The 14,586-nt window shown below is 35.8% G+C and overlaps 1 protein-coding gene across 1 annotated transcript; it reads right to left on the reverse strand.

The window, feature by feature from the left end:
* Positions 1 to 9,087: 9,087 nt before the first annotated feature.
* Positions 9,088 to 10,315, reverse strand: LOC132310169 (glycine-rich RNA-binding protein 8-like). The gene is made up of 2 exons (XM_059808387.1): positions 9,980 to 10,315; positions 9,088 to 9,518 (listed from the first exon to the last, which is right to left on the reverse strand). Exons 1-2 carry the CDS (start codon positions 10,155 to 10,157, stop codon positions 9,169 to 9,171), a joined length of 528 nt encoding a protein of 175 aa, XP_059664370.1. The 5' UTR covers positions 10,158 to 10,315; the 3' UTR covers positions 9,088 to 9,168.
* Positions 10,316 to 14,586: the final 4,271 nt, after the last annotated feature.

The following is a 14,586-nucleotide window of genomic DNA, read 5'->3' on the forward strand; positions in this document are numbered from 1 at the left end:
TGAATCACGCTACGATCAAGAACAGGTATCCTTTGCCTAGGATTGATGACTTGTTTGATCAGTTGAAGGGAGCCACTTATTTTTCAAAGATTGATTTAAGATCGGGATACTATTAGTTAAGGGTTAAGGATGAGGATATATCCAAGACCGCTTATTGAACACGGTATGGCCATTATGAGTTTCTGGTGATGCTATTTGGTTTGACCAATGCTCCAGCAGCTTTTATGGATTTGATGAATCGTGTATTCAGTGACTATCTTGACAAATTTATGGTGGTGTTCATTGATGACATTCTCGTGTACTCAGCTTCGAGAAAGGAGCATGAGTATCACCTGAGATCAGTTTTACAGATCCTTAGGGATAACCAATTGTATGCCAAGTTCAAGAAATGCGAATTTTGGCTACCAGAGGTGAAATTCCTTGGACACGTTGTGTCAGGGGGGGTGGTTTGCAGTGGATCCATCGAAGATTGAGTCTGTGATGGATTGGGAGCGTCCGAAGACAGTGTTTGAGATTCGGAGCTTTCTTGGCCTAGCCGGCTATTACAGGAGATTTGTTCGGGATTTCTCTCATCTAGCGGCACTTATGACTCGACTTACTCACAAGGGAGTCAAGTTCATATGGAATGAGGCTTGTGATTTTGCTTTTCAGGAGTTGAAGGTCAGGTTGACATCAGCTCCAATTTTGATCATACCTGAACATGGTTTGGGTTACGTGGTTTATTGTGATGCTTTGCGAGAAGGTTTGGGTTGTGTTCCGATGCAGACTAAACGGGTGGTAGCTTATGGGTCTCGACAGTTGAAGACTCACGAGTTGAACTATCCGACACATGATTTGGAGTTAGCAGCAGTTATCTTTACCCCGAAAGGGTGGAGACATTATTTGTACGGGGAGAAGTTCGAGGTTTTCTCCAATCACAAGAGTCTCAAATATCTCTTCTCTCAGAAGGATTTGAATTTGAGACAGTGCAGATGGGTTGAGTTCATGGAGTACTATGACTTTGAGTTACAGTATCATCTAGGGAAGGCCAATGTGGTGGCTGATGCATTGAGTAGGAAGTCACGGGGTACTCTTGCTAGCATTTTCATTCATAGATGGAAGATGCTAGAAGAGCTTGCAGATCTTGGTTTGCAGTTGTATAAGGATGTTTCACCGGCTATTTTGTTTAGCCTTGTGGCTCAATCGGCTCTTATTAGCAGAGTTATTGAGGCACAGCAGGAGGATGGGGAGATGAAGTCCATCCACGAGCAGATTTCAGGCTGCGGGAATGTAGAGGGTTGGACCTTGCATTCAGATAGTGGTCTCAGGTACAGAGGGAGGATGTTTATTCCCTTGTCTTGTCGTGACGTTGTTCTTCTGGATTTTCACCATTCTCGACTCGCAGTTCATCCTGGTGGTACGAAAATGTATCACAATTTGCGGAGACAGTTTTAGTGGAAAGGCATGAAATGGGATGTTTGTCAGTTCGTGACTAAATGCCTTACTTGTCAGTAAGTAAAGGCAGAGCATCAGAGACCGGCAGGGTTATTGCAACCACTACCAGTGGCAGAGTGGAAGTGGGAGCACATCACTATGGATTTCGTAACGAGACTTTCGAGATCCGAGGCAGGGAATGATGTCGTTTGGGTCATTGTTGACAGATTAACTAAGACGGCTCACTTCTTGCATATGGCAGTGACAGATGACGCAGAGAGACTTAGTGGACTGTATGTGGGGCAGATTGTCAGGCTTCACGGGGTTCCAGTGTCCATTGTTTCGGATAGGGATCCCAGGTTCACATCACACTTTTAGCGGAGTTTTTAGGAGGCTCTTGACACGGGGCTTCATTTTAGCAAAACATTCCATCCTCAGACTGATGGTCAGTCAGAGCGTACCATCCAGATATTGGAGGATATGCTACGGGCTTGCATTTTGGATTTTGGGGGTAGTTGGGAGGACTACTTACCCTTGGTTCAGTTTGCCTACAACAACAGTTACCAGACCAGTATTGACATGGCACCTTTTGAGGCATTGTATGGTAGACCTTACAGATCTCCAATTTGTTGGACCGAGGTAGGTGATACAGTCGCCTTAGGTCCCGATATTGTCTTTGAGACTACAGAGAAGATCAAGTTGATTCGGCAGCGGTTGGCTACAGTTTAGAGCAGGTAGAAGAGTTAGGCTGACAAGAGGAGGAGATCCTTGTCTTTTGAGGTAGGGGACCACATCTTTCTCAAGATTTCTCCACCAAAGGGACTTCTGAGATTTTGACAGATAGGCAAGTTGTCTCCTAGGTTCATTGGACCATTTCAGATTTTGGAGGGTGTCGGTGAAGTTGCTTATCGTTTGGCATTACCACCAAACCTGGATAGGGTTCACAACGTCTTTCATATATCTATGTTAAGGAAGTACGAGCCGAATCCATCGCATGTTTTACGGTAGACAGATGTTATTGTTGATGAGGACGTGACCTACGAGGAGGGTCCAGTCCAGATTCTTGATTCACGGGAGTAGGTTCTGCGGACCAAGACCATTCCATTGGTTAAGGTCTTATGGATACATCACGGCGTTGAGGAGGCTACCTGGGAGCTCGAACAGGAGGTTCGCTCTCGGTATCCCTATTTGTTCTCTCTTTTAGGTACGACTCGATTTCAGGGACGAAATCCATTCAAGGAGGGTAGGTTGTAATGACCCGGTCCTTTTCATCCTTTTCCATTTTTGGCAATTTTCTTTTTTCATCTTTTTCCTATTTTATCTTTTCTCTATTTCGTCTTTTTCCTATTTTTCGTTTTTCCTTGCATAACCTCACTTGTTGTGCTCGGATTTGATTCCGGTTTTGCATGCACTCATGGTATTTGATTTCTATGACATTGGTATTTTTATTTTTCTTGAAAAGCATGCAAGATTAGTACTTTTCTTGTAAAGGGCATGATTGCATACTTTAGTATAATTTTTTATAACTTTTGGGGTTTTAGTGTAATTATGTAAAATAATTATTTTTCATTTTAGGGACTTTTTTGCAATTTATTTTGGAAGATATTTTGAAAAATGATCATTTTGTAATTTTTGGAAAGTGTGACAAGTGTCACACTCTCATGGAGCTATTTGTTGGTATTTAGGTGAAGAGACTTGGCACCATGACTTCTTGACATTTGGTGGGTGGAGATTCATCCATGTGTTGGCCTTAGATTGGTGCACATGTAACCATTGATTATTAACAAGTGTAGGTCTAGGATAAAGTCTTAGAAGAGGCATTGGATTGGTGACAAGTGTAAGCTCAAGATTTAGTCTTGTATGTATGTGTATGAGAGGTAGTGTAAGAGCACATAGTGAGTGCAGGTTCTCTAGATACTCCACTCACCATTTTCACCTTCTCCTTCATCTTTTACACTTGTTCTTCATAACCCTAGCAAAGACTCCATTTGAGAAAGCTTAGTATAGAACTTTGACTTCACATTTGGCACTCTTCCACTCACCCTAGACCTTTGACCTTGGGAGAGAAAGGATTCCTTTCACTCTCCTCTTCAAGAATCCTAACCTTATTTTCCATTTTGTGATTGGTAACTTGGATTATAGAGATTCAATTCTCTATTGACGTAGGGGTGGTAGTATGTTTATATTCTAAGTGTTTTATAATCCTTGTGGTTTAATATATATTGTGTACATGCTTTTGATATGATAGTATTGCATATTATAGGAAACCCTCACTTCTTGACTTAGGGTTTATTGATTTAATCATGTATGATATGTGTAAACCATGTGTAGAAGGATTATATAATTTAGAAGATGTTAAATTCTAGTAAATTCACATGTGGTAGTAATATATAACTCTAGTAGAATTATTAGTAGTATATGCAATTCTTATTGACTTGAATTGCTATATTTTTGTGATAATAATTCTATGTTCTTGTGAATTACAAATTGTGATTAATTTATGAGTCTATTGCTAAATGTTGATAACTAGTATATATAGCTTGTTATTGAGGCATGACTTGAATTGATAAATTTGTGATATTGTATTGTGCATAATATCATGATGTAAATTTGTCATTTGGCATGCCATTCTAGATTTGGAACCTTAAGACATGGTTTGTATGGTTTCAAAATACTTGTGCATGGAAGGTGGTTTCTATGCCTTATTATATATATATAAGTTTTGAACTTGATATATATTTTAGAATCTCTTAGGACATTGTTACATGTGACATGGCTAAAGTTTGGCTTTAATGCGGGAGGTATGAGTTCTCCCTAATTGAGATAGTGCGCACTAGGGTGGTCTTCCTAGCAGGTTAATGCCCGGAATAACCGGATTGATCTTGGTTAAGTCCGAGACGTGATGCCCAAGTCTTCCATTACTTGTTTTCGCATTAAATTTCAAGTTGACAACCAATGCTTAATTGTAGCTTGAAATTCTTGTTATTGGCGAATTGATGTTGTTAAGTACATTGATATTGATTTGTATTGCTAAAGAATCATTCAAGTTAGCTTAAGATGATCCCTTAGCGCACCTTGAACATAGACGTTAAGTGGAATGCTCCCTTGTATTCGTCTATATTGATCTTGCAATGATATTGAAACTTTAGGGTATACGCATATGCTTTCCTATGAGTAACTTGATTACTCACCCTAGTGGTTTGGGTTGTTTTTTAGGTAAAGAGACTATGTTCATGGATGCTCATCATCCTTAGAAGCTTTTGAGCATTTTGAAGCATTTTTGTATATTAACATGCAAGCGTTTAGCATGCTTAACTTTTGAAGTTATATTTTGATTGCCATGGGTGTATGGTACTTTGGGAGCTTTAGTAACTTTCTTGATATGTAATGACACTCAAACATTTGCTTTTGACATTATAAACATGTATGTAAAAAGGCCAAGGGTCAAGCATGTCTACTTTAGTACTTAGACACTTTTGGTAACAAAGTTTTGCTTCAAATGTCTTTTAATCAAATTTTGAGGTTTGAGAAGTCAAAATCTTGTAAATGATGTGTATGAGGCCATGGGCCATTGTTTTACATTCATTTACTCATATCAAACTTGTTGACATGTTTACATTGTCAAAACTCATGAAAAATCTGTTTTACACATCCATTTTGAATTAAAGTATCATGGGATTCGAACTTGAGGTAGTACCTTAACATCTTAGGCTCATAGCAGGTTCAGCAGCAGGTTTTCGAGGTGTTTCAGTGGACCGACCGATGTCAAATGGTTTTGCATTTGAACAGTAACATCACATTCCAATAGCCAAATCAACTGTTCAAAGCTCATTTCGGTCTACCGAACCCATATTTCGGTCTACCAAAATGAATTACATCTTTTCTTCATGATTTCAGGTCTCAGCATCTCTATTTTGGTCATCTAAAACTTCATTTCGGTCGACTGAAATAGCTTGAACCCGAGCCTTGCTTCTGTTGAGTTTCAGCACTAATCATTTGACTTCAAAGGGTCATAACTTCTTTGTTTCTAATCCAAATGGGGAGATTCTTGAGCCTAAACAGAATAATTTTGGGTCAGCTTTCCAATGGTATCAATCCCATTCTCAAATTTCAAACACAGTGGGAGTTATGTATGTTTTAGTGGAGCAGTGTCAGTTTTCACTTCAACCGGGACGGGACATTTTGTGGGATTCTTAGCCAATGTTCATGGAACCTCTTGGAATGTTTCAAAATGATTAAATTGGGTTGTATTCACCTTGTTTGACTTGTTTAGAGTCAAGTTTCTCCTTTTAATTATGAATTGACCTTTTTGCCCCCTTGGATGACGAATTTTGTCCTTTTTGATCTTTATTTCCGTTTTTGTTCCCTTTAAGTTCCGTGACCTCATGGAGGGCTACATTTGCGTCTTAGGAGTGACTGCTATCTCTAGAGACCTTGGTTTACCTTTAGCTTCCGCATTTCGGATCCGTTATCGGATAACTTTCGGTTTATTATTAACGCATCGGGTTGAAAAAAAACTTGGGCCGTCACAACAACATTGAAGGATCATACGGAAGAGCTTGAGGCTGAGATCAGAGAGGAGCAGTTAGAAAAAAGAAAAGATCGATCCATGGCAGTGAAGATATCTTCCTCAACCTTGAATAATTCCACCCTAGTCATGCTTGGCTAAACGCTTTGCTAGGATTGTGATGTAACCCTAACTTAGCACACTGGTTTGATTGTATTTAATTATTGGAGAACAATTTTTATCATGCATGATTGTGTAATCTATAGGGTTTTTAATTGAATTTTCAATAAAAATCGGTTTTATAGTTTTAATTCAATTACAAATATTTTTCTATCTTGTCTTAGATATTTTAATCTTGTGATTGAATACAACTCATTCACTTCTTGTAGTTGTGAATAAGATGATTACACAATGGTATTTCTCTGAATATAATGTTAGACATTTGATGGATTATGCCTAGAAAAGATAGACCATGCTACACCCTAGAGTAAGGTAGTTAGGTAGATGGTTTATACCAATCGAAGATAGTCCATGCTTAGCTTTAAATTATATTATTTTCTAGCAGAATAAATATGTGCTGGTAGCTATGATTTATTCCCTATGCATGTTATATGATATATCTCTAATAAATTGATGCAATTAACTGGTGGTGCGACGTTAGTGGTGAAATCATACCCCTAGTCCTCTCCCTCTATTTTCTACATCCTATTTAATAATTATTCTTTAGTTTATTTTATTTTCCATTTAGTAAATTTAGAATTAATCATTACGATTCGATTATCCTACTTTCAAGTTAATTTGGAATTTAAAAAATCTGTTGACAAACTTATTTTACACAAGTCCTTTGGGTATGACACCCTTACAAGTAAACCCTATCTACAAAGATTCATGCACTTGCGAGTGGTATATATAAATCTCACAACAAAGTGCATGCGTATACCCTAAAGTTTCAAACATTATGCAAGTTTAGTATAGATCATTGCAAGGGATCATTCTTCCTAACGTTTATATTCCAAGGTGAACAAAGGGATCTTCTCAAGCTTCACAATTAATTGAAATGGAAGACAATATACGAGTATACATGCTCAAGTATACAAAGCAATATTGAAACGAAATGCACAATATGTAAGTATATACTTACAAGTATACTAAACAATATTGGAATTAGATATACAATATATAAGTATACGTACTCTAGTATACTGACAAAATTGAAATACACGTAAAACAAGTATACAAGGCACGAGTATACTAAGCTAAATTGAAATACGCATGAAACAAGTATACAGGACGCAAGTACACTAAATGGAATCGAAATACACACCAAACAAGTATACAAGACATAAGTATATATACTAAATGGAATTGAAATACGCATGAAACAAGTATACAGGGCACAAGTATGCTAAATGAAATCGAAATACGCACAAAACAAGTAAAAAATTAAATAAAATTGACACAAAAAATTGATGTATGTATTTACAGAATAATGATAAGTAGTGCAATTAAAATCATCAAGTGGTGCCTTCTATCCATTTCCTCAGTCCCAAAATAGAATACAAAAAAATCTAAAAAGAAAATACCTAAAAATACCTAAAAACCTAAATTGCCTTTATTATACAAAGTACTGAATAAAAAATACCAGGAAAACATGAAACCTAATTTGCCTTTATTGCCTTTGTTTTTGATAGCATGAAAGTTATTTAAAAATACCTAAATTGCTTTTATTATACAAAATAATAGAATAATAAAATAACAATAGAAATGTAAAATAAAGAGGTTTGAAAATATTTTTTAGCTTCTTTTGTGCCAGAAAAGTTTTAAGAGTAAATAGGTGGATGCAGAAATCCTCATATTCAAACTTTAAATTTTATCCAAACTCTAAAGCAAAAAAATTTAAAATTTTCTGTTTCCTTCACTTTTTAGCTGATTCCATCTTATCAAATAGAACGTAGTACATGATTCTTTTACACACGCATACTTTCACCAAAACTCGAGTGTGAATTTGTATTGGGCTGTTGCCGTTGATACATGATTCTTTTATTTCTCTAGAATCATTTCTTAGGATAAGGATTATTATTTATTTATTTATTTTTTTAAAAAAGAAGTTAAATAAGCAAACTCACTCGCTTATGCTTTCACCAAAGCTCGAACCAGATGTGAGTTTGTATTGAGTTGTTACCGTGACTTTTGTTAAAGGACTAAATTACAAATACCTAGTTTACCAATTAGGGCTTGCGAAAGACATACATTGGAGATCAAAGAAAGAATTAATAATAATAAAAAAGTAGAGACTGAAAAATCGGTGCATCACATGTGGAATTAAAACAAGAATGATGATGATAATGATGAGAAGTTAATTACTTGACTTTTGCTAAATTTACTCAATGTTATGAATGTTATTATATTATAGTTAAATATTTAATTATATTAAATATAAATTAAGTAGTTAAGAATTAAATCATTTTTTATGAAATTGTTTGAAATTTGTGAGTTAATTAGGTTCTTATGTCCTGTTAAAAAAAAGAAAAAGAAAAAATTAGGTTCTTATGCATAACATGTGCATGGATATAAGATAGTATTAATGTTAAGTTTTTTAATTAATATAAATTAAAAGAATTATAAAAAATGTAATTACAATATGATCATTCATCATCATTTCCTTGCCTTTTTTTGATCCATATGAACCCCCTTCACTAATTTTAGTAATTTCATTACATGATTGACTCTGTTTCTAGTGAGAAGCAGAGTAAAAAAATCATGCTTTCTCTAAGTTTTTATCTTGTTTATATAATAGAGAGGCTTGGAGAGAAAAAGACTAACTTGAATAATCTGTTCATAAAAAATCTATAGCTTTGTTGATGAAGTAGTACGCTACTGATAATTTCATTTTTTTCCAAAATCTATTTTATACTTATGTTGATGAAATATTTTCCCTCAACAAGTATGAAAATATTGTCACGTTACTTTAAACCATAATTGGCTTTTTAGCTCTTTTTTAAGGGTGTCCGAGTGCGTTGGTGTGACCAATATTGTGAAACATACAAGAAGAAAAAATAAAAGAAAATAAAATAAAAGAAGAGAAGGATTGATATGACCAGAAAACATGAAATTTCGAACATAAATTTGGGAAAGTAATTGACAAACGATGAGAATGGTAAACCATATGGAATAAACAAAATACTTATGTTATAAAGCAATTCAAAATTTTCTCCAACTTGTTGCTAGAAAGAATACATTAACGAGGATCATGCTTTCACGGCTTTTTTACCCAGGTCGGGAAAGTGAAGAGGATCTTCAACTGAAGGAACAGCAGCAGCTACTCGTGGCCGTGAATTTTCGGCCCCCCTGTTCCCACCAACACCGGCACCAGTTGTAGAGTTAGCTACTGGTGCAGGCCGTGAATATCCCCTGCCCCAAGTTCGCTCCTCCTGGCCACATCCTCGTCCACCACCATTTGTAGAGTTAGCAACTGGTCCATTATTCCTCCTATAACCTTCAGCCCCTGCATTTCCTTTATAGTTGGGTTGATAACCATCAGCTCCTCCATTATTCCTGCGATAACCACTGCCTCCTCCTCTCACTGTCTCAGATTTCACTGAAATTAATTAACACCACCATTATCACACAAAAAATTTTAATTTTTAAGAAACTGAATACAGAATAAAAGAATTTCACCCAAACAGAACACTAAACGATAACAATCTACTGAATTAGAAACTGAATACAGAATAAAGAATTGCACCCAAACAGAACCCTGAACTAAAAAAACCCAATTGTAAAATTTTTAATCTTAGATAAATTAGAGAAGCGATCTCCGATAAATTATAAAAGTAGATTAAGATAAAATCTTAATTACCCAACAATCTTGCTCACCCTATCAAATAAACCTCTTTCAGAATCAATTAACATTGTTTAATCAGATCAATTTACGAAAGCCACAAAACATTAAGAGCATGAGCATTATATAAATTTGTATAAACAAATAAATACATACCAATATAAACAGGATTTAAAATATAAACTTATACACACAGAACAAGAAGAAGGGAATTATACCATAATGGGGGTTCAACCGCCGTTCTTCTTCCTCCTTCTTCAGCCGCTCTTCTTCTTTCTTCAGCCGCTCTTTTTCTTTCCTCAGCCGCTCCGCCTCGATCTTTGCGGCGAGGTCTGCGGCATCAACCTCGCTTTCTTCTCCGATCAAGATAGAGAAGAAATTCCCTTGACGAGCCATGTAAAAGGGCACAATAAGAACAACAGAAGGGTTCTTCCCTTGATCTCTCTCCAACTATGACTTCACACACTTCACACACTCTCTCAAACCCTCTCTGGACTCTGCTTAAGAGGATTGCGTGGGGGAGGAAGAGAAGTGACGGGGCTCTTTTAATAGAGGCTCCACATTCCTTTCTCAGCTACACACTTCTTTCTCAACTAGTATCGTGATTTTACAGATTATTTTCTCTATTTCTAATGAAACCCCTCTTCTTTGGACTATTATTGGTTTTTACCCATTTTCACTTTCCTTTCTTATCAGTGCTGTGATTTTTTGTGTGGCTTTACACTGACTATATATTTTATCTATTTCTAATTAAACCCTTTGTCTTTGGGCTATTCTTGGTTTATCCCTATTTCCACTTTCCATTCTTAATTACTATTGTGATTTTTTGTGGCCTTTAAGTCAACTTTTTCTCTATTTATAATTAAACCCCTCTTCTTTGGTTTATTCTTGGTTTTTGCCCATTCACTTTCCTTTATTAACTATTATTGTGATTTTTTGTGGCTTTACTCCAACCATATATTTTCTCTATTTGTAAATAAACTCCTTGTCTTTGGGCTATTCATGGTTTTTACTCTTGGAATTATAAAATTGGATTTGGAAATGGATTTTAAGATGTTTGGAAAAGGCGGGATTTTAAAATAAATGTGATTTGATGAATTTCAACAAATATTATAATGTTGACAAATTCAAATAAAATTAAGATTCTGAACAATGAAGTTATTCAAAGAAAAATAAAATTTTCATTGTGTAATTTATTTAACATTAAAAAATTTATTATTAATACATGAGAATAACACGAAACAAGCATAAACAATGTGATAAGAAAATCTTAATAATATTAAATTCAATGTGGTTTAACAACTTCATTTATTTGTTTCAAATTTCTAAAATTTTCTTAAAAAGCAAATAGGCATGGGGAATTCAACTACATTTGAGTTTAAGTTAATAAAAGAAAAATATTACTTTAGGCTTAATTTGGCTAGATAAAAAAAAAAAAAAAATAGAGGCGTGTGGAGGCCTAATTACATTAGGTTAAATATTTCCATTTTCCTTATACGATTTGTTTGTTCCTGGATTATTTTGTGCATTTCTTCCTCTGCAGGTTCTTTTGTTTTGTTTTGTTTTTTTTTTTTTTAAATATTATTATTATTATTCCAAGTTGTGGATTCAATAATCATCATTCCATTGTTTCTCAAAAGAGTAATGATACTTGTCCGATCAAATTGGCCTACTCCTAATTTGAATCCTATGTGTAACTACCATGTAATTACCTAAATAGTGTGGCTAAAGATACCAAAAATAAATATGGAAAGAAATTAAAGAGGTTTTGACTACCTGTCTCCATCTCTCTTATTTTTCTATTCATCTTCTTCGTTTAATTGCTTCCTTGATTCTTTCGGTGAGGAGTTGATGATGGGTCTGGTGGAGGCGTCAAATGGAAGATTAAAGAGAGAGCGCAGCCACTTCGTAATGAACTTTTGAAGTTTTATTTATTTATTTATTTATTAATTTATAATCAAATCCCCAAAATTGACACAATATACCGAAGCTAAAATATATATTGAAAAAAAAAAATGAACGTAACAGGAAGTTGGATGATGAACATGGCGTTAGAGGAGTGGGTAGGACTTGACAGCCTTTGGGAGTAGATCCTTTGGGAGGCCGTACTTTGTAATGAACTTTTGCAGGTTTTTTTTTTTTTTTTTTTTTTTAATTTAATCCCCAAAACTGATATAATATATAGAAGCCAAAATATATATTGAAAAAAAAAAAAAAAAAACATGAATACTTACTTTCAATCTTATTAGGGTTTTTTTTTTTTTTTTTTTTTTTTTTTTTTTTTTTTTGTTCAAGCAAACAAATACGTTTATATGTATTTTCCCTTCAATTTTGCAAATTGGAAAAAAGAGAACCGCGAGTCAGAGTAAGAAAGAATCAAGGAAGCAGTAGAACGAAGAAGATGAATAGAGAAATTAGAGAGATAGAGAAGGGTGTTAAAACTTTTTCAGCTTCTTTGTGACGACTCTGGTGTTTAGGCCAGCGTGTCCTGTGATGAACCATAAGGATGATCCGATAACGGATCCGAATGCGGAAGCGAAAATAGAAAACAAGATTCTAAGAAGTCAAAGTGACCTTCCATGAGGTCGTGGAACTCAACAAGAACTGATGCGGAAGCAAAAGATCGAAAATATGACAAATAAGCCCCCAGGGGCAAAATAGTCATTTCTAAAAATTGTAGATTCGGGTGACACCGAGCACACCGCTGGAAGGACAACGAAAAACTAATCAAGATGGACTCAAGAATCGCATGATTCGAAGTCCGAACAAAGGAGAAACGGCATGACGAAGAAAAACGAGCACTTAAAGCAAAAAGGGTAAACTGGTAATTATCCAAGAAGAATCGGGTGCAACCGAGCAAACCATTGGAAAGATAGCGAAAAATTAGTCAAGTTCAAAAAAAAATTCACTTGAATCGGAGTCCGGACGAAGGAAAAAAGCCCAAAAGAAGAATTGACGTCGCGGCGGCCCAACGAGGGGCCATGGCGCACACGGCGCCCATGCGCGAGCCCACCGGTGTGCATGCCGGCGCCCAAAGACATGGCATGGTGGCAGCCCTTGGCTGCTGCTACATTTTTTTTGATCTGCCCAAAACTGAGGCTTGAAACGGAGGTCAAGACGAGTTTTTCTGGAAAAACACGAAGAAGAAACCCCCCCTAAAATCGAGTTTTCTACCTGACAACGGGGACCGAATCGAAAAAACTCACTGTGAAATCCCCAAAATGCCCCTAGATCAGAACTGAACAAGAGGGTCATAAAGCTGCTAAATGAAAACTGGAAGCTGAAACTTCACGAGGGATTTCCGGTACCAAGACGACATTTTCTGAAAAAACACGAAGAAGAAATCCCCCCTAAAATCATGTTTTCTATTCAACCATGTCAAAAGAAGAAAACAAAACTGATGTGAAAGGTCCATAATGCCTTAGATCAGAATATGCAAAAAAAATGCGAAATGAATTCACAAGAGGCTCAAAACACAAACGATGAGGTTTTGCCCAGAAACAACTATGCACGCAAACATAACTTACCTATTTAGACACGCTACAATGATCTATGGCTTAAAAATATAGCCGATGCAAAATCCGACCCCCCAACGGGCAAAAAGGCAAAAATGGACTTGGAATGGAAAACATGGAATCCAAAAATGCAAAACGGGATCAAATGACCATTTGGCCTTTGGCCACACTTCATACAAGATTAATAAGAACCTATAAAAGATTGAAAATGGAATTCCCACACCCGATGCAACCGTGGTGAAGCAATGACTTGCGATTTTTCAAGTTTTTCATAACATTTCATGAAGTTAAAAAGTTGCATAAAATACAATATACATGTCATTGGCCTCCGGCCTCATCTCATACATATCAAATACATTGAAAGGAGTGCACTTATGTACACATTACATACATGGAATCAAATATACATATTTTGACATATAAGTCTACAAAATGACATTTCATGCTAACATTTGCATAAAATGGAAACTTGAAAGCTACACGACATCCAAGGAATGCTAGGCTTCCCGAACCAAGTCTTCGTACTTGAAATATGCCCCAGTATTGTAGGGGTGAGTAACATAAAGCTACTCGTAGGAGATGAGCATGCATCGACCTAGCATTTTACAAATTTATCACCTTAAGGTGAAACATGTTAAAGGGGCTCATGCCACCTAACGTCTATGTCCAAGTGAGACTCGGGGAGCATCCTAAGCTACCTTAGAGTCTAAGCAACAAGAATCATGATATACATACATGTATGAAATGAATCATGGTTGGGATAATCTAAAGAACACGACAAGAAGAATGCTTGAGCATATATTAACATGAATTGCATTTTTAATACAATTGAACTAGGTCTAGAGTAATCCATACAACATAACAAAAGCATATTTGAATACAAGTTAACAAGAATCACATTATCCATGCAATTCAACAACAAAAGAGCATGTTATACAATGCAACAAGGTTTAAGTTCTCAAAGCCATTAACTTAGAATCTAAAGCACAAAATAACAGTAGTGGTTCATGCCACCTAACGTCTATGTTATAAATGAATCAATAGGATCAATCCTAAGCTTTATTAGAACGTCAAAACACGATTTTCAATATCGATGCAATTTAACCAACATTGGAACTTCCAATACAACGCATAAAGCACAATTTCGCAAAGTTAACATCCTGTAACTTAAAGTGGAACGACAAATAAGAAACAACAAGTTACAACATCATCTAGTTATCAACTTGAAAATGAAATGCGAAATCAAATAAAGTGGATACTCGGACGTCACGCCGGATTAGATCGACAACATAGTTACTTTAGGGTTACTA

The sequence above is a fragment of the Cornus florida genome, unplaced genomic scaffold (genome assembly GCF_030987335.1).
Source record: "Cornus florida cultivar Cherokee Brave unplaced genomic scaffold, ASM3098733v1 CherokeeBrave_3.0.0_Hap2_Chr05, whole genome shotgun sequence".
NCBI lineage: Eukaryota > Viridiplantae > Streptophyta > Magnoliopsida > Cornales > Cornaceae > Cornus > Cornus florida.